Source organism: Oryctolagus cuniculus, chromosome 8 (assembly GCF_964237555.1).
Source record: "Oryctolagus cuniculus chromosome 8, mOryCun1.1, whole genome shotgun sequence".
In the NCBI taxonomy this organism is placed as follows: Eukaryota; Metazoa; Chordata; class Mammalia; order Lagomorpha; family Leporidae; genus Oryctolagus; species Oryctolagus cuniculus.
The window spans coordinates 25,324,047-25,345,876 of NC_091439.1; the positions used below are offsets into that span (position 1 = coordinate 25,324,047).

At 36.3% G+C, this 21,830-nt stretch overlaps 1 protein-coding gene and 1 long non-coding RNA gene across 4 annotated transcripts in view; one reads left to right on the plus strand and one right to left on the minus strand.

The window, feature by feature from the left end:
- Positions 1–21,830, plus strand: part of LOC127483149 (uncharacterized) — a 59,636-nt gene that overhangs the window by 27,643 nt on the left and 10,163 nt on the right. The gene's annotated exons all lie outside the window — the stretch shown is intronic.
- The window catches only part of NAA15 (N-alpha-acetyltransferase 15, NatA auxiliary subunit), a 108,097-nt gene continuing 93,957 nt past the window's right edge, over positions 7,691–21,830 (minus strand). For 2 of the 3 annotated variants that reach the window (XM_002716872.5, XM_070047547.1), the window contains 5 exons: positions 18,618–18,726; positions 16,566–16,664; positions 12,127–12,273; positions 10,423–10,520; positions 7,691–9,125 (listed from right to left, as the gene is read on the minus strand). In XM_002716872.5, coding sequence (XP_002716918.1) covers positions 8,925–9,125; positions 10,423–10,520; positions 12,127–12,273; positions 16,566–16,664; positions 18,618–18,726 — 654 coding nt within the window. In that variant the 3' untranslated portion in view covers positions 7,691–8,924. The remainder of the gene's footprint in view (positions 9,126–10,422; positions 10,521–12,126; positions 12,274–16,565; positions 16,665–18,617; positions 18,727–21,830) is intronic. The other variant, XM_008267430.4, reaches the window with a different exon arrangement.

Genomic DNA, 21,830 nt, shown 5'->3' on the forward strand with positions numbered 1-21,830 from the left:
CCAATTTCCCTTAAAATTATATCAATTTATACTCCAGACAGAATCTGAGAATACTTATGTTGTTTTACAATACTCCCATCAACATTTGATATTCATACTTCAGAAGTTTTACCAACTTGGGCGGGGCCGGGAACACATTTGCCACAGTGGTTAAAATGTCACTTGGGGTACCCACATTCCATTTTGGAATGCCTGAATTTGGGTTCTGGCTGTGCTTCTAATTCCAGCTTCCTGATAATGTGTACCCTGGGAGTACTGTAAGAATGGCTCAAGTGGTTGGATCCCTGCCACCCAGGTGGGAGACCTGGATTGAATTCCTAGCTCCTGGTTTCCGCCTAGCCCAGACTTTTTTTTTTTTTTTTTTTTTTTTTTAATTTATTTTGAAATACAGAGTTACAGAGAGAGAGACAGACAGACAGACACGTCCTCCGTTCCACTGGTTCACTCCCCAGATCACTGCAATGGCCAGAGCTGAGCTGATCCAAAGCCAGGAACCAGCTTTTTCTAGGCCTCCCTTGCCAGTGTAGGGGCCCAAGGACTTGGGCCATCTTCTACTGCTTTCCCAGGCCAGAGCAGAGAGCTGGGTCTGAAGTGGAGCAGCCGGGACTCCAACTGGTGCCCATATGGGATGCCGGCACTGCAGGCTTGGGCCTTAAACCTGCTGCACCACAGCACCAGGCCCCAGACCTTGCTTTTGAGAGAATTTGGGGAGTAAAGCAGCATTTAGCAGAGCTGTTTCTGCCTTTCCAATTACCAACCTGACAGGTATGAACTATATCTGGATTTTGACCCTGTTGATGCCACTCCTTAACACTTTATTCTATTTTTCTTAGCTTTTGAGTTTAATCTCTCAGTCTCTTGATAACTTCTTTTCCTCTATTCAATTCCATTGTATTTGTGAGTTCTCTGTATTTATTCCTCTGAACAGCCTTGTCCAGTTCATATGACATACAACTCAGGTCACCTCTTCTAGAACTTTTCAGATCCAGCTGCCTACATGTCCATAAGCACCTAAAATTCACGTTTGAAATGAACTTTTTCCCCTCAGTTTCTTCCCAGTGTTTACAAAGTTTTTAGCCACCTGGACACTCTTAACTCCCTTCTCCATTCACCACCCTTTCGCTCTCTTGTATCCTTGCTTTCTTCTCCACTTTACTGTGTTTTTAGTAGTACTGCTTCTTGCCTGAGGCTATATACTCTGCCCAATTTTTAGAAGCAAGCACTTTGGAGTTAGACTTACCTGGGCTTGAATCTAGACCTTATCATTTACAAGCCCTGTGACCAGAGGCAAAATGCAAACCTAACTTCTTGACAGTTTTCTTTTGAACAACAAGGACACCTACCTCATACTGGTTCCCACCCCCAGCCACAAAGGATTAAATGAGCTAACAAAAGTAAAATGTTTACCTGGTATATAACTCAGTAATAGTTATTATTTTTCAGCTCAGCAAATAATTTCTAGAGTGATCTTGGTGCCTCCAATCTATTTCCCCATACTCACCAGCACATTGCTAACAATTCAAACACATCATCTTCTAATTCAATAGCTGCCCTTTGCTTACAAAAAGCTGGTTCTAGCCTTTTCACCAAACCATGTAATACTCTCTCTTCTGTGCTTGACTCTTCTCGTACTTTATTCACACAAGGATACTTAGTTTCTGAATGTAGCACTCCTCTTTCAGCTTCTCTGCCTTTAGCATATACTATCAAATGAATACTGTGTCCCAGCAATTGTTATATTGCTGTTGGAATCATTTCAACTGCCTCCTTTAGAAACCTGTACAAAATGTGAAAGCAAAGACTGTCCTATAGCCCTAGTAAGAAGCACAGCACCTAAAAGTAGCAGGCACTCAACAGCTACTCAATGGGTGAAGGGAGAGAGAATGGGACTGGCCTTATATCTTTAAAATAATTTTAAGCAGTAGCAGCATGAAATTTAAGTTTACTAACACTGCTAGCAACCCAAAATGGCAATGAAAAGTCAGCTCAACCAGATTCACTTATTAAAGCCACATTGACCTAGAAGTTGGCCTACACAGTATCTCTCTATTAAATAGAAATACTAGATATATGAAGGAGTTTTACCCAAATGTTGCTTCAACAGATTTCACAGGTAGGTTTTACCCTGAAGCGTGTAAGGCTTTCTGGGTTTACACTGCCAACATGCTTAGCTTGCATTCTGCCTGTTTTAGAACGATGGTTTCTTTCACATGTAAGAACTGTAATACCGATGCACTTGTTTTAGGAAAATGCACTCCTGTAAGGATAAAAAGTATGTATTTGATTAGAGGTTAAGTATGTGTATGTTTTGAGGGAGTAATATCTAACTATCCTTGTTTAAGAGTGCTGACTCTGCTTTGCATTAGTATTAACCCACTTAAAAACTCAAGCATCTACCTATGACACTTATATTTAAAAAGCTGTTTCAATGGAGTCAAGTTACCATGACATCTAACAAAACCAAGAGGTGATTTTTTTTTCTCTACTAGTGTCTCAGGTAGTGTCGAATCAGCATGGCATGATGTTAAGTAGGGATGTTAAGCGTGAACTTTGAAATCAATCAGAATGGTCTTCACAGAAAGTTCAAATCTAGGTTCCTCTATGTAAGACATGAGGAAGCTTTTTTTTCTTCCCTTTAATCTCTGTTGAGGAAAGGACCCAAAACTACAAAGTATCTAGCTTTTTCATCTTCAAAAACAGTGACTTTGGATGTACCTTAGAATCACTAGGGAAAGTGGGAAGCAGATAATGAAAGGAGAAAAGAGAAGTGAAAAGAGCAAGAGGAAGGGAACCAAGGGGAAAGGCCAGGCCAATGCCTGGACTGGACTGGGCTCCTAATAATTTCAGTCAGAATCTTTGCTAATGGTGCTGGGCATCAAGGTGATTGTCTTAAATTTTTTAATAGTTCCCTTGGGATTCTGATACACAATCGGTGTGAAACATGACTTAAAGGCTTCAAATGCCTATCCCAAGTAAAAAAGGTCAAAGCTCAACTGTAAACCACAGATGGGGTATGAAAGTGTCCAGATAGAACCACAGCAGATCCCTACCTCAGACAATTAAAACTAAGGAGATACTAAGCTATAAAGAATAGAGCCTTCTTTCTAGGTAGGTAGAATGTGTTACCAGTCCTCTTTTACTGTTGGAAAGAAGAAAACTGAAGTGACAATACTTGTAGTAACATTAATCCTAGTGGGCATGATGGTACCTGGGTGGCTGGTTGCTAAAGACATAAAGGATAAGTAGATCCACTGCCAACCAATGCCACAATGAACAGGCAACTGAGAAAATTAGAGGATGGTCCTCCAGGTATCTGCTTCCTACAGTAACGCCAGTCACAACCATTCTTCTGATAAACTATAGGAAAAACATGAGAAATACACTGTTAAATGAAAAACAGAAAGTCTGTAGTAGTTTGGGGGAAATCCCCTAAGATGACCAGAGAAGAACGAGAGGATGAATAGGAACATTATATTCCAACACCAACAGATAAGGGATATTTGTGAGCCTTTGTAGGTGACTAAAGTTAGTATTATTTTATTGGTAATTGTCAACAATCTGTGGGGCAGTATTAAAATTCAAAGAAAAGAAATATGTGACTATCCAGTATATACTATCTTAGTCACCATAACTATACCAGAATGTACCCAGTGTAAATCCTTAAAAGATCTTAATTCACATTTAAAATGGATTTACATGAGTCTGAACTAAAGCATTAATCATTTAAGCTTCATGTTGTAGACATTTCTCTCAAATAAAAAGCACTGTAGCAGGTAAATGGCAAATGGCATGTGAAATAGAATGCTTGCAAAAAAAAAAAAAAATAGGCTCTTTAACAAACATTTTTAGTAAAAATCAGAAGCCAAAGAGCTGGCGGCTCATTCTTGGGTCCTTTCAATGAATTTCTCAACAAATGTGAACTATATAATGCTGAAGTTCAGCTGTACAAAGCTAGCCACAAAGTTTCTGAATACATCTATTACTATTAATGCATAGTAAATTGTTTTACATTAAGTTAATGAAGAGAGGGACTTGGTATTTAGTATCCCAAAGTTCAAGACTTAAAAAAAGAAAATGAAAAATCAAGGAGACAGGCACTAAACAAACAAACAAACAAACAAACAAAAAAACAAACCTGATTCTTAAATTGCCACCGTTTCATTCTTAAAGATATTCATCAAGCAGCATTATAACTTCCTGAAGGTGAGCAAATAATAAAGGTTGTTCAAATAATGATGAACAGTGGTAACTAATTTAATTATTCTCTAGAAATAAACAGTTTTGCTTCTGAAGTGTATGGAAGAACACTTTGGAAAAAGGCCAGTTCTGGTGTCACTTGTGTGATTCCAGACAACAGACCTGATAAAATTGCAAATGAAAGTAAGCAAGCAGCAAATTAAAAAAAAAAAAAATCCAAGTTAACAATCTATAGACTGGGAAAGACAGCCTTAGAAAATTAAAGAGAACTTCTTGTTTATTAGACAAAATACAAGTAACTAAATATAGAAGATAAATGTAATAGCTAAACACAAGAAATAAACCCAGAACATACTCTGAAAATCACTTCCTATGTTCATAAGAACTTAACTTTTCTTACTGAGTCCAAGTTCACAATACGGAGATAGCAGAAATATTTATCACAAATATTTTGCATCAAAATTAACGTTTAATTCCATTTTGCCACAAACTTTTTTTGAAGTGCCTTTGTATAAGCATCATCAATTTTCAATTAGGAAGGATTATACAACTTGTATGAAATAATGTAGACCTTAAAATAGAAATGAGAGCCTGATTTTAAAAATTAAATAACCACAATATGATTTTGCTAGATTGCGAACTATCAACCTTAACTGGTACTAACCTTTGAAACAAAGTCTATATTCTTTTTTTTTTTTTTTTTTTTTTGACAGGCAGAGTGGACAATGAGAGAGAGAGAGAGACAGAGAAAGGTCTTCCTTTGCCGTTGGTTCACCCTCCAATGGCCGCCGCTGCAGCCGGCGCACCGCGCTGATCTGATGGCAGGAGCCAGGAGCCAGGTGCTTTTCCTGGTCTCCCATGGGGTGCAGGGCCCAAGCACCTGGGCCATCCTCCACTGCACTCCCTGGCCATAGCAGAGAGCTGGCCTGGAAGAGGGGCAACCGGGACAGAATCCGGCGCCCCGACCGGGACTAGAACCCGGTGTGCCGGCGCCGCAAGGTGGAGGATTAGCCTATTGAGCCACGGCGCTGGCCTACAAAGTCTATATTCTTATTGGCACACAGAACCCTACAGAAGAGTGGTTTAAGTTTCCAAGTTTGTGTGCACTTGACAAGTTAACAAAAGTTCTAATCCATATCGTATCAATTTTTCTATCTTCTGCCTATAATGCCAAATGGCGCTGCTTCAGACAACTAGATAAACAGAAGACTAGAACTTTTGGACCCTCTTTCCTGCAATATATTGATGCCTCTCCCTCAACCTACTTTTGATGTCTTCATAAGAGCTTTATCCCTGATGGAGGTAGCAGTTTTGAATACGTTATATAACCTAGAGTATGTAAAAGATATGCTTTCGTTTTATTAAAATACAACATTTTCTCTAGAGCTTCCTGTAAACTACCAATACTTTTATTTCACCATCCATTTCACAGGTTGCATACTAAAAGGTAAAAGTGCAATTCAATGAATAGTCACCTTTCTACAAATATTTTATTGCTACAGGTTGTGATTTTCTCAACCATAATAATTGGAACAAAACTTAACGTTTCTCATAGCCATCTCTCGGGACCTTGTTTTTAATTTAGCTAGCAGTGAATTCAGTGAAGCCTTAGATGACAGCATAATAGTATCAAGAAATCTTGTCTTTTAAAAAGTAGAGCATGAGCTAGAATAAAACTGACTTCCATCTGAAAGAGCACTGTTTCTTTGAAATTCTCTTAAGATTAATTTCAAAATTAAGGCCGGTAATTATGTAAGATAAGTATATACTCATCCTGTAACAAAGTCCAACACTTCCCTTTGTAGCTCCAGAAACATGACTAGAAATCACACAGGAGACTTCCCTGAATTTAATCACAATCTATTGGAACCTGGACCATACTTTCCTGACCTCTTCAGTCCCAGCTTTCATTTCACAGCTCGAAAAGCAATATGTCATGGGGTAAGAATGGCACTGTGAAAAACAAGGGCCTGAGAAAGGCAACAAAAACAGTATTCACTAACATTGGCATTACTTTTAGTCATGCTATTTATAGATCACACTTTATTGTGCACAACAGATACAGAAAATTGCTGAAAATGGATGACTCAACTACCTTATGAAAACTGAGTAAAGTAACCTAGCCAGGTGTTATTCAATGAGAAATGACAAGAGTAAATGAATATAAAGAAAAACAAAAAGAACTTTACTCCTATGTTAATACATGTCAAGGGACCCTTTCTTCCCAAAAGGGTTGATAACACCAGTTCTTAGCAATAAACGTAAGGCACTTGTTTAGATTACAATATCTCTGCATTTTTTCCACTTGTTTCTCTAACCCTGTTGTTCCCCCCCACAGTATCATTGGAAATTAGTAGAATGAATGAGGCAAATGTGAGATGATCCAGTTGACACTACTCAGAGAAAGATAGTACAGTACAATGTTTTGGGGGTGATGTCTGGACATAAAAGGAACCCAGTCAAGGTCCTCTGACACCAGACAATGTATCCACTATCAAATAAACCTGAAAGAAAATAAAAGATTTATTCAATAGTTCCAGTAAAATTGAATTGGAATACAATATACATATTAGGAACTTAGCTCCTCATGGGTGGCATCTGCATTTAAAGTTCTGGGTACTTATGAATATTCCTTCTAAGACAATCTACATTGGTTGAACATTATCAAGACAAATAGATGAATTTCATTTCAATATACAGTAGAGTTTAAACAAAATTCACACAAACACCCCCTATTATATGGCTGGTGCCTCCTCCAAACACCTCATTAGTGGCAGAGGTAGCACTAGTGTTCTTTCCCAACAATTAAGAACTTCAGTTGCCACTCATAGGAGAAGTTGAAAAAAAGTTTGTTTTTTTGCCATCTGTTAAAGATGTTCCTGAGACAGGGCCAGTTAATAAAACAAATCAAAGCACTGTAGTTTAGCTTGTACTTCTCTTTACATCACTAAACTGTTAGACTGGGATGTGGAATGCAGTTCATGTACTATGAAAGGTTGATTTTAGCACAACTGTTCAAAATCAGTAAAAGGATCAGGTCTTCTGAAAATTCCCTTTAGAGAGTATACTTTCTATAAACTAAAAGTACCACAAAAAGTCACTTATATATACAGTTGATTCATTTTACTTCATCTTATTTGCTCAGATCTTGCAAAGGCAATGAGAATACTGAGCCTGAGGCTAGTTCTCAGTATACAGGTTTAACGTGTTAAGGCTCATTTTCCCAATCAAAATAACAGTTTATAGTTTTCCTTTCAAATTATGAATTACATTCATAGTACCTGCCACCATCCTAGCCCTCAGTGAATCTTAATACAGGAGCAGCATTCTACTTCATTATGGAGTTCCCTGACACCAGCATTCAACTCATTCCAAAAAGCTCCCATCTTCACTAGCCTTACAGCACATTACATTGCCTCTGGCTTGCACCTCTGTTTCCACCTGTGTATTTTCACAGAAGCCCAACACAGATTAGTTGAAATATTCACACAACTGTTTTTCAAAACAATTTATTGCATCATATTTGGTACCTTATGTTTGACAACAAAAAAGAAATTACATCTGTAACTGCAGGAAAAAGAAGCTGGTCTGTTATTGGAAAAAAAAAATCTTGGGCCCTTTAAAAATTACAAAGTCTTGGGCTTGCCTGAAACAACTGAGCAAGAAATATATTCTTAGAAATGTAGGGCTTCAAGTATTACAAACCTGTGACACTGTGGAAAAATTCCAGAGGTATCTAAACTGCAGCACTTTTTTTCTGCATATCGTGAACAAGGCCTGCTGAGGTTTTTAACTATTAGTCTCTTGATCAGTCATAGAATGGTAGTCAGGAGTTCTGCTCTTTAACTTCAAGCCATGGTAGATTTTCTTTTTTTCACTCTTGGGTGAAAAATTCATGCTTGCTAATTAGTTGGTGCCACATCACAGTGCATTTGGTTCTTGCATTACAGTTTTAACAAGTTTGGCCAAAACAATGCAGAAAGGTTTTGCATTGTTATTTTAGTTCTTCAAGTTTTAGTTAAAATTGAGATTGTTCCAACTGGTTCCTTCAGTTAAAAACTGTGGTACAAGAACACCAAACTGATCATGTACAGTGAAATTTTGGAAACAAAACAAGCGTATTGAACACCTTCTAGGTTTCTTATAATTCTGCTTGGTATCTAAATGTCCCAGTTTCTACAACATCAAGCATGTGTTGTAGATTTCTCTGTAAATAGTGATTCACATTGCATACTTCCTATGGTCAGAATCAACCCCGTAACAAAATCAGTCAGATGCTAAAGCCCCAACAACTCTTTGTGCTCAGTGAAAGAATCCAGTGCTAAAACAGCATTTCTGCTGTCTGAGATATAGTAAAATCTCACAAGACAAATTTAAAGTAATATTTCTGCCACACACCTGCTTTTGTTAGATGTAATAGCCTCCAGATTTTATATAAATTAGTTTAAAAACATGGGTGGGTAGGTAGGAATAGGATAAGGTATTTTTTTTAACTCCCTCAATTTTAGCAGCTTTTAATTTTTTAAGAAACTGAACCTATATCCTGTAATGTTAGATATTTTATATATACTTTTTCAGCAGGATAAAAAACGTAAAACACTATTTTGAAGGCAAGAACATTTACTCCTCTCATTCTGTGTAAGTTAGAGCAATGCAGCAGGTGCGTGACAAAAATATTATACACTAGATATGGTCCAAAGTCATTCCATTTGCTTGTTTAATGATGTTCAAATTTCATTGGCCAGTTCTTCAGTTTCTGCAGAACTATCTCCATTAACTGTGATCTTCATATCCTCTTCATATCCAGGAGGCATGAAAGCCAAAGCATAAGGGAAAAGCTTATGACAATTTGCTCTATAAACGTCAGCAGCTTCTTTACAGTCTCCTAGGCTACCATCACACAAGGCTTCTAATACCTCCATACATGTCTAAAAAAAGGGGGGGGAAAAGGGCCATGTTATAATTAGTCAATAAAAGGTTTTCACTGTGAATTATTAGACATTTCAACATCAACAGATTTCCAAAATAAAAAATCAAAAGAATTTACTACACATACATGTTTCATTAACACCCTCTTCAAGGCTTAATTTAACCATTTCTTCAGAATTGCAGGGTTTATACAAAAGGGAAACAAGGACAAAGTATAAACTGGGACACGACTAAGGTGAACCAAGCAAAGTGTATCATGTGTTATATTGAAAGAGGCACTCAGTAACTGCACAAGCCTAGGCAGCAACTTTGCTTTCATGCTGGCCCGGTGCTATGTGTTTTAAATGTCAAAATATAATACCCATGTCAATTACTGAGCATAGGCCTTTTAATTTAGGGGGAGAGGCATCAGCAAAATCAAACATCGTTTTTCAACCTTACATTCAAATAAAAGGGCATCTTAAGACATATCCAATGAGTTTGCAAAGAATTTCTTAAACATGAAGTAATTATATGCAAGAAAAATCAGGTCATGAAAATCATTTTTCTTTCAAGCAACCTACCATGTCAGTCTACTCCTTGTATTCTTTTTATTAATTCATGTTTGAATTTGCATTTCATGTTTTCTTTCTTAATCTTTGCATTTAGAAAACACTACTTAATTTCTAGATACATTAAACCCTATAACTTTTGTTCAGCTACAAAGGACCTTAAATTCAAGTCCTACTTTTTCTTTCTTAAAGATACTGCCTTTGTTTGCTATTAAATGAATGTACATAACACTATCTTTCAGCAAGCTGATTATAGGCAAGGTATGTTTTCCTTTAAATTAGCATCTGTATTTTGCAACATGCGCATTCATATTATCTTTTACTCTATTTAATCTGGTCAATATTGCAAACTGTAAAATAAGTATCTTAATTCAGCCCCTGTTTAACACATGTTAGCACGTTAGAATCTCACTGAGACAACAGCTTGCTCAGAAATGCATAAACATAAATTGAAATCCAAAAGTAACTAGGGAATATATGTGTGTGTACGTATGATTTTACTATATTTCTAAAAAAGTAATTGCAAATTACAAATGTAAAGCTAGTTACTGAATGCCAAGCAACCTGGTGTGCATGTACCTAAACATACACACAACCCTAAACAAATTTAAGATAAGCATCTGACGTACATTCATAATGGTTTGGAGAATTATAAGCAAAATAACAGAAACACTGTTTCATTTGGTGAAAAAAGCAGCAAGGAATAGTTAAGTTTTCTTACATAGAGAAACGAAAAACTCTTTACCTGGAGGTTTCTGTTAGTAAGGGATTCATCAAGTGTTGTGGCCAACTCTATAGCTCGCTTCTGACTAGAAGAATCTAAATAATATACCATTTTGGCAGCTGAATGAAAGGAGAAAAGGGTATCTCTTTTACTTCAAGGTAAAACCAACATTTTATTCTCTACCCACTCAAATATAAAATTCAAGGTATACCCATATGTACACACAGAGCATGGAACTGATTAGAAAAATGGGAGAAGCCACTGCAAACAAACAAAATAATCCTGAGAAATGATGCCATCAACAGCTCACTATCCAAAGAAGGAGAAAGATTAGCCACGTGTATCTACCCAGTAAAATACAATGTATATGTAAAATATGCACAATTAAAGAAACTATGAATACAAATATTCTAATATTATTTGTACGTGGTAGGACCATAGTTCTCTTTCTAAAATAAGTATCATAATTTGGTGTTAAGGGTGGCTAAATGTAGGTGGCACAGGATAGAAGGGGGATCCCATGAACCAAAAAGGTAAATTTGGGTTTCCACAAAGTTATACAAAGCAGCCAGGCTTCTTAGCCAGATATTTTTACAGCACACTACAAAAGGACTATCCATATGGTCCCAGAAAGTCCTTACTTTGGCTTACTGATGCAGACCTTTGTCTTACACTTTTTGTGAACTGTGAGATGGTATCGGGTATTTAACTTCTGCAAATCTGACACCAGTAAGAGAAATGGAAGATGATGGTTACATCCCAGTGAATGTTAATAGTAGGACAATTATGGGAGAAAAAAAAGAGAATATCACCTCCATTGTATGTAACACACACTTAAATTCAGTTATGCTTGGGTCTTTGTAATGCCAATGTTGAACCAGCATCTTGATTCATAATAATTTTATATATATATATATATATTTTTTTTTTTTTTTGACAGGCAGAGTTAGACAGTAAGAGAGAGAGAGAGAGAGAGAGAGAGAGAGAAAGGTCTTCCTTTACTGTTGGTTTACCCCCCAAATGGCCGCCACGGTCAAAGTGTTGCAACTGGCACACTGCGCCAATCCAAAGCCAGGAGCCAGGTGCTTCTCCTGGTCTCCTATGCGTGTGCAGGGCCCAAGGACTTGGGCCATCCTCCACTGCACTCCCAGGCCACAGCAGAGAGCTGGACTGGAAGAGGAGCAACCGAGACAGAATCCGGCGCCCCAACTGGGACTAGAACCCGGGGTGCCAGCGCCACAGGCGGCGGATTAGCCAAGTGAGCTGCAACACTGACAATAATTTTATCTTAAAAATGTGTAAGAAGCATAGTTAAACCATCTGTTTTCATAGGATTAGAATGTAACATATAAGGGTCTAGTGGTTAAGATGCTGATTGTGATGCCTGAATACCATTATCAGAGTGCCTGGGATCCAATCCAGGCTCTACCCCATTCCAGTTTCCTGCTAGTGTGCATGCTGGGAGGCAGCAGGTGATGATGGCTCAAGTAGTTCAGTGTTTGCCACCCAAGTGGGAGACCAGATTGAATTCCCAAATTCTAACTCTGTGAGCATTTGAGAAGTAAACCAGTAGATGGGAGCTCACGCTTTCTCAAATAAATAAAACTTTTTAAAAAAATATAATATACACATACTGTTTCTTTCTTATTAACGTGTACTTTCTTGTCATTGTTCCGCTGAAATAGAGGTCATTTTATAAAGAGAAGGACAAAATAAAGTGATTACCTGATAATCTATGTGGCAATGAATCAGAATTCCTTTTCAGAAAAGTTTCATTAAAATTCTTTGGATTTGTTGCTCCAAAAAGACGACTCATTTCTTGTTTTAATACTGTTCTAACTGTATCAGGCAAATCTTTACTTTCACACACTGCTGAATAAATTAAGAACAAACTCTGTTAGCAGTTAGCCACTCTGATAAAGTCTGTAGGAGCTAAATTATCTATTTGATGAGGCCAAGGAGGCAAAACAATGATATACAAAGACTAGATAATGCCTACTACTAATTTAACATTTAAAGAACTCATTTACATACATTTAAAGAATACGTGTGAACAGAACAATCTAACAATTGTTCTAAAGGTACCAAAAGAAAAGTCAATGACAGATGACTTGTTCCCAAAAAGGAACAGGAAGCAAAATGGATGACCAAAGATGTAGTTAAGTTCCTTAGGATTGTACCCCTCAACCTTAAGATCTGCAAAGCAGGGACTTGACAGCACCACCTGATAAATAACGTCACAGGAAATATACAGGGCTTCTGAGGCAACAGATTTTCCTCATTCTACCCATCATATTCTACATACAAGAAATGCACACTTACAATAAAGTCTGACTTCACTGACCTTTATATTTAGGAACTATACAAAATGAACTATCACTTTATAATAAGTTACACAGGCTACCAAAGCATTTTCATGTAATAAATACAAGGTAGCCACATTCTCATGCCTCGAGACTTGAAGATGAAAATGCAGAACCCAATTCCTCTGGGATGAATGTTTATTATGCTCTGTTATGCTGGTACAGACAGAGTCTGTAGCTTTGGAACCTGGGTACAGATTTGGCCTTGGACAAGTCAGAACCTCTCTTAACCTCTTTACTGATGTGGAAAACTGGGGCTGTAACTGACCTGGAAGGATTACAGTAAGGAAAAGCTACCATGTAAAAGTACTGTCTAATTACCATTCAATAAACTGTAGGTAACTATATTTGACATGGTTTGAAAACATTAAATTTTCCTTATGTTTAGGAATTGTGGTGGCTTTCACAGTCTGACACTAACCATTTATCTTTACCATGACAGATATGATGGTACCTCAAAAACTGGAAAACTGAGTGCATTTTGGTACAAAACATGTGAAACCCATGCACAGTGTTTTCATAATATGCAGTTTTCCATGAACTTTTTAAAATATCCTAGTATAGTTTTCAAGTTTCCTGTACCAAAACAAACAACTTTTAACTCCAATTTCCATGAACTCTTTGAAGTACCCTCAAATACATACATACATACAAATACATACATATATACATACATACATATATATATCCCACCTCCATACTACATGTAATATATGTTGGTATTTCCTATATGGTTCTATTTCTATTTTAGTTTTGGATTATTTATTTTTCCCCAAATGATCATTATCCTCAAGTTTAAAAAATACTGAATTGTTGGTGAACATTTAAGTGAAATATTCTATATAAAATTATTAATAATTCACTAATATACTATTAGTGAATACTATTTTATAGAACTAAGTAGTTCAAATAAATGAGCTACTAACTAAATAATTTAGTTTAACCTTTATTATGGCTGTATTTCAACTTGGTTTTTGCAATTTATTGGACTTGTTTTTCAGAGTAGAGAAGGAACAGAGATGAGAAAGTTACTAAAGCAGGTTATAACCAATTACAATGAACATAGGATCTCAAAAAAAAAATACAGCTTCCATAAAAAAAAAAAAAAAAAAAAAAAAAAAAAAAAAAACAAAACACGTTATTTTCATGGGCCTTGTTGATTTGTCTAAAATGCTTTCTGGAGGGGAGAGCATTGTACATAATGGGTAAAGTTGCTGCCTACAAAGTTGGCATTCCATAAGGGTGCCGGTTCGAGTCCCGGATGTTCTACTTCCAATCCACCTCCCTGCTAATGGCTTGGAGAAAGCAGCAAAAATGGCTCAAGTACTTGAGACCCTGCACTCATGTAGGAGACCTAGACGAATCTCCTGGCTACTGGCTTAGCCATTTGGAGAGTGAACTAGCAGATGGAAGATCTCTTTCTCTTTCTTCCTCTCTTACTCTGCCTTTCAAATAAATAAGTAAATCTTTAATAGGAAAAAGAAAAACTCTTAGAGTATAACAAAGGTGCCTTTACTTTGTCTGCAGTTTCACAATGCCTTTATAATGGCCTGGGAAAGCAGCAGAAGATGGCCCAGTGCTTGGACCCCTGCATGCGGCTATTTGGGGAGTGAACCAACAGATGGAAGATCTCTCCCTTTTTCTCTCCCTCTGTCTGTAACTCTGCCTCAAATAAATAAATAAACCTTAAAAAACAAGACATAGTTAAAAGATATTAAAATAAAGGTAAAATGATAAACAGTTTATCCAACTTCTTAAAGGTTTTCCAAAGAGACAGTGCATGTTTATCACTGCAGTTACCATCTAGTTTCTACGCCTAAAAGTCAATCAAAATAAGGATTATTTTATAAGCTCTCTTCATGACAGTGATTTCAGGTGAACATCTAAAGTAATGGTCATAGCCACCACAGATACTTAATTCTTATTAATAATTCTAAGTCCATATGTATTTCATTTTTTTGAAACCAACTATTGGAAGAAAATACACTCTAATTACAAGAAAACATAATATTTAAATACATCATTTTTAATTCTTATTTCAAAATAAAGACAACTCCAAAGGATTTATTATTTTTCCTACCTTTCAAGGAAAAAAATCTAATACTCAGAACCAATGGTAAAAGTGTATGTATATATTCTGGGGCCGGCAATGTGGCACAGTGGGTTAACACCCTGGCCTAAAGTGCTGGCATCCCATATGGGCGCTGTTCAAGACTTGGCTGCTCTACTTCTGATCCAGCTCTCTGCTATGGCCTGGGAAAGCAGCAGAAGATGGCCCAAGTCCTTGGGCCCCTGCACCCGTGTGGGAGACCCAGAAGAAGCTCCTGGCTCCTGGCTTTGGATTGGCACAGCTCTGGCCATTGTAGCCAATTGGGGAGTGAACCATCAGATGGAAGACCTCTTTGTCTCTCTCTGCGTAACTATGTAACTCTTTCAAATAAATAAATCTTTAAAAAAAAAAAAAGTGTATATATTCTTTTTGAAATCAGTTTACATATACTCCTAACTATTAAAACTAGCATTTAGAACTTTTTCTAACCTTAATTTTCTAATTTATAATTTCAAAGATTTTTAATACCAAAAAGATAAAAACTTCTTTGTTTTCATTAAATTTAACAATTCTATTTTCTATAATATGGCTATATTATTACTTTCAGAATTTTTGAAAACTGAAAAATATCTTTTATAATTCTTTCTATAATAGCATTTTTTTGACTTGCATAAGTAAAATGTAAATAAGGCTGTGCTTTCTCTTAGAAATTAACAAAATGTTCTTTAAAAAAAAAGTGATAGCCTTGCATTTCTTCAGAGACTGGGATGCCTGCTAAATTTTTTTCATTTTCATATATTATATGGAATCAACAATAAATATCTTAAAATTATTTCCAAATAATTTAATATAGTATTATAGGTGCACCTGTATTAGGAATGCAGTCTGTTACACTAAGTTACATAGGGAGTTTTTCACTTGTGGCATCACTGTGCTCAAACATGAAGGATCTGGGATATTGGTTTTTTGAATAAAGGATGTTCAACCTGTATAACAGCTTCAACTTTGCATAATACATAAGGTATATATTAAATATCAGGTACTCAAATATTTTTAAATCTGAAACACTCTGGTCCCAAAGCATTTGGGATACAGGCTACTCAAATGAGTAGAAAGAATATGAAGACCTGGGCTCTAGTCCCTGCTTCATTACTAAACATCCATGTTAACTAAGATGAACAGTTTAACCTTTTAGGGTGTTAGATTTCCCAATACTAAAATGAGGAAATAGAATAAAATTGACTTTTGGGCTCTAAAATTATGTAGTCCTACATCAAATTAAGGCTGATATATTAAACTTTTAGAATACAGGTATTTGATAAGTACAGATGGTTGTTTTAAGGTAATAAAACATTTTGGGTCAAAGAATTGTGTTAAGTTAACCTAACTGACACAAATTCAGATCCATAAGACGGTAAGGAGAAAACTAGTCAATTTCAGAGATTCTTTAATTTTAAAACAATTTACAAAGACATTTTATATAATGGAATATGATTCAAAAGTTCAATTTATATTAACTTTTCATTAGCAGGAACAAAGGTCTGATTCTCAAGTATCTGAACCAAAAAATTCTGTCAAAACCAAGTAACATTTACAGTCTTAAAAGACCTTCAACCCAAAAAGCCATGCTTTTCCCTCAGCTCATGTAATTGGTAGCAACTTAAAATGAGTTTATGATAAATCTGTACAAATCACTTATACAGTCATTATCACCTACTTTAATATTTAAGTAATAGAAAACAAAAACATACCAGTACTAAAGAGTCGAATCATACACTCATGAAGCCAGGGATGACTGGAATCAATAGCAAATGCCCTCTTTACTGACTGTAGCATCAAAAGAAACTTTTCTATAAAAAGGAAAAGAGAAATTTTCATCATTTGATAAAGATGCCCTCTCCTTTGGAAGGCCACAATCTTACAAATAGAAAATGTAAATTTAGTCAATCACATCTGATCCACAATAGATGATTAAAGCAAACACTTTTCCTCTAATCAGCACCATTAGCTAATATTACTCAATAGCACTGACTAAGAAAAAGGGTGTTATAAACTACAGAAAATTTAGGTAGCATCCAGCAATATTTGAGCTAATGCTATAAAAACAAAGAAACAAAATTTAAAGCAATTTTATTTTCTAGCTGTCTTTAATCAAAACAATATTTCCCACTATGCAGAAAATTTGATTCATATGCCTGAAACTATTTTTGTTGTACTTTATGAGAAGTGAAATGGTTTCCCTTCTACGTAACTCTTCCTCTCTTGCAAATCTCAGATTCCTTTTCTGTCTTGAAAATATTGATCAAGGTTTTATTTTCAGTCATTTTCTAATCTCTGTTTGCTATCCCCCATGAGTATTCTCAAGCTGCAGTAGTGTTTACACCTGGTAAGTAGATATTTGCACTTGAATACTAATTAGTCCACTTCCAATTATTATCTATAACCACTGCTAATCTAGTCCCATTCTTTGAATGTCAAAGTTCAAAAGTCCAGGCTCTCTGAAAATTCTTTTAACCTTGCCCCCAACACTCAGAAAGCTAAAAATACTCTCATGCCCTCTGGTATTACCTATTTCACATTACTGCAATGGAATCCAAATGCTGGAGCCTTTCTAGGCTAGAACACAGCCAAGAAGCCAACTGAATAAGTTTTACATTGCTCTTCCCTATTTGAGCTGCTTTTGTATTTCACACTTTGGAGTTCCATTTAAGAATATTTTTAAAAAGGAGAGTTTATTAACTCAAGAGTCTGAAAACTGTGCTTGCTTCAGCAGCACACATACTAAGAGTCCGAAAACTACTTGACTATTAAGCATATTTTCCAAACTATAACATGATTGAAAATATGTAGAAAATATTTTAATCAGAATTCTATCAAGACAACCTAGTACCTTTTGATCTATTTCCTCCCAGCCACCTGTATGGCATACCTATCTAAATAAGTAAGTTGGTTTTGTGTCAATGTCATAGATAAAATGTCATTTAGTAACTTTTCCCCAACACTACTTTTGAAAAACATGATTGTTTAAAGGGATACTCTATATAGAGAAGTACCACCTTACTCAATTTCCTTTTCAATAACACTGTCTCATCTTATTCACTACTTTCTCTTCAATATGAACTTCTTTAGCAATAAGCTTCTTTTTCCAAAGAATACTCAGATTGTATCAATGAAGTATACTATACAATTTAATTATCTACTATCTATTCTTAGCATGCTAAACCTTGCATTTAAGACCCTTCTTTTATTTTTTACTTGGCTCCAATTTGGACAGACTCAACATTTATACACTGTTGTTGTATTTTCTAAATAGATACTGTTTCTTTCTATGTATCTTTTCCTCTAGAAATAAAATCAAGATTCAGCCAAAAGATTATATCTTTTATTTATACCAATAGCTAATATTGGCTAACATTTGTTTAATGTTTTTTTTATAGCACTGTTGGGCATTATCATGTTTAGTGCCCAATACTCTAAGCATTATTTTAAGATGTCTATATATTAACTAATTTTATTCACACAATCATCGGTTCTTCAATTAAACCATACACTGGTAATCATCATTTGTGACCTTAACCCTGTTATACACATACATATATTCTTGATTCTAATACCCTAGAATAGGTAATCATGATCGTTGTACCTACCCACAACATTCTGTACATAGCAGGGATTTCTGTGAAGAGGCCGCACTGACATTTGCCAAAAAAATTCTACAGGGATGACGCTATCAGAGTTGGGTGACTATACCTAAGAAATACCATCATTAGTTTTATCAAGGCCACTATACCCTAATTGCCTACCTTTCCTAAAGTAAATCTCAAAGGCAAAAAGATGAGTTTCTATCTTGTTCTTCACCAAGTTCTTCAACGGTGTTAAAAATTTAATAGCTTCTTCCAATGGAGTTTCAACCTAACAAAAATAAAAAATATTATACAAATGGAAGTAAGACTGTGGGGGATTGTGATTTTATTTTTCTATTAAACATACTTTTGGGTATTTTGTCGCTTTTGGTAAAAATCACCAGCTACCCAAAAAATCCTTGTCATATTTTAAGCTCCCATAATCTAAACAAAGAAGATTCTGAATACTAAGGCTCTTTTAAACTACAAATATTACATTTGCTTTGAATAGAAACTATCCCATAAAAAGGAAGTAGATAAAATAAAACCAGGGAAAGACATTAAGAAAAACATGTCAGATAGCAATGGGGGGAATAAGACAAACGAGAGATATGCTAATACACCTAGGAAATAAGATGAAGTGTATGCACAAAACCGTAGAGAACATCATGGAGTGAATTAATGTTCTTTATAATTCAAGCAAAGTATGTATTACTCTATATATAACTTTTTTCCAACATTAATTACAAATTCAATCAAGTTATCCCAAATCGTACACCATCCATTCTGTCTTGCTTTGTTCTACTACAAATTCTATTTTTAAAGATTTATTTATTTATTTGAAAGGCAGAGTTACAGAAAGAGATAGGAGAGACAGAGAGAGAGAGAGAGAGACAGATCATCCATCTACTGGTTCACTCCCCAAATGGCCCCAACAACTGGAGAAGGGCTGGACTAGACCAAAGCCAGGAGCCAGGAGCCAGGAGCCAGGAGCCAGGAGCTACTTCCAGGTCTTTTACATGTGGTTGAAGGGGCTAAAGGCCTTGGGCCATCTTCTGCTGCTTTCCCAGGCGCATTAGTAAGAAGCTAGATTGGAAGTGGAGCATCCGAGACACAAACGGGCACCCATATAGGACACCAGTGCTGCAGGCAGTGGTTCAATCCACTGTGCCACAGCACCAGCCCTTCTACTACAAATTCTATAGAAATTTGTATTTGTGAAGCTGATGTTGTGGCAAAACAAGCTTCCTAGCCACAGTGTCAGATGGTATTATTCAGAAAGTTATATTCTCTAAACCAGAACCATAAATCAATATCTGGCTCTATCACACTAATAACTAATAGATACAGGAGCCAAGAGATAAGGGAGAAAACAGGAGTCCTCATAAGTATTCCTTTCTCACAATGTGTATATATTCTGCTTTTTGTTCCCATTATTCTACTATATTCTACTAGGTTGGAATTCACAGTAGGCAGGGAAAAAAATGTTTCTAGCTGGGAAAGGAAGAGAACACGAACTGAAATTACCACTCAGTTATATTAAGTTTTTCATCCTTCTACATATTCCCAGGGAATCCACTGTACTGACCAACTAACTGACTATCAAGAGAGATATGGATATTATATACAAAATGCAAACAACAAGGAATACATGGAAGGTGGGTAAATACAAGCATCTTATATCATTATATAATGAAAACAAGTACTTGAACTTGGAGAAGGAAAACAGAAAAATTAATTATGTCTTCAATTCTAATAAATGAGAATATATGCCCATAAAAAGATTTGGGTCTGTTGTTACCACATGTAACATCAGTTTCTGTGTGTTTTTCACAGGTAAGATTTTGTCAGGGCAAATCAAAGTGTTTAAATATATGTACAAGGGCCTGGCATTGTGGCACAGCAGGTTGAGCCTCTGTTTGTGTTGCTGGCATCCCATAGGAGGGAAGGTTCAAGTCTTGTACGCTCTACTTCCAATAATTCACCTGGGAAAGCAGTGGAAAGAATGAAGATAGCCCAAGATACTTGGGTTCCCGTCATCCAAGCTGGGAGACCAGAATGGAATTCCAGGCTCAAGGCTTCAGTCTGACCCAGCCCCAGCCATTGCAGCCATCTGGGGAGTGCGAACCAGTAGATGGAAGACATATGTATCTGTCTACCTACCTCTATTTCTCTCTTTCTCCCCCCTTTCAAATAAATAATCATTTAAAATAAATTTAAAAACATGTACATAAGGTAACCAAATTCTACATTTACACACACTGATGCACAACAAGGTTACGTATACAAACACATGTAAACAGAAACGAGATTATACAATCAATGCCTTAAAGGAGGAAAAAATTCAAAACTGCCTTGAAAATCCTTTAAGTTAAAAAAAAGAAATGGGCAGATATATAAATTTGTAACTAGTTCGCATTCTGAGCATGAATCTTATCTTTTTTTGAAAGTCAAGAGTTAACAGAAACAGAGAGCTCTTCCATCAGCTGGTTCACTCCCCAGTTGGCTGCAACAGCCAATACTGGGTCAGGCCAAAGCCAGGAACTTCATCCAGGTCTCCCACATGGTTGTTGGCGGGTCCCAAATACTTGGGCCATCTTCTGCTGCTTTTCCCAGACACATTAGCAGGGAGCCAGATCAGAAATAAAGAAGGATTCAAACCAGTACCCATATGGGATGCAGATGCTGGCTTTACCTGCTACTCCACAATGCTAACCCCTGAAAATTTTAAGTGCCAAAATAATAATCCTAGCAAGATGGTCATACTAAGTGAGGTACACAAGAACTGAAATCAACTACACAAATGGCAGGCATACCTGTCATGGGGTCCTATGTTCTCTGAGTAGAATAAAGCATTATTCATATTCTTGTCTCTCAAGCAAAAAACAACAAACTTCAATCATGAAGAGTTGAATTCATTTAAGTTAAATGCATGTAGAATGGAACTGCACTGTGATTGATAAGCAATTTAAGATATTTGCAATGACAGTTCTACCTATATGCAACTCTTATTCATAAACTGACTTGAAATCGATTTGCCATGTTAAGATACCCTATATAGGAGTAGGAATTTGGTGGAGCAGCTTAAGTCACTTCTTGGGACAACTGCATCCCATATTGTAGTGCCTAGTTCGAGTCCCAGTTCCACTTCTGATCTAGCATCTATATAATGCATCCTGGGAGGCACAACATGATGATTCAAGTACTCGAGTCCTTGCCACCAACATGGGAGACTCACATGGAGTTCAGGGCTCCTGGCTTCAGCCTAGCCCATCCCTGACTGTTGCAGGCATTAGGGGAATGAATCAGCAGATGGAAGATCTCTCTCTCTTTGAAATAAAGTGGAAATAAAATAAAATAAAATAAAAATTTATAAAGAAGTATGTTACTATC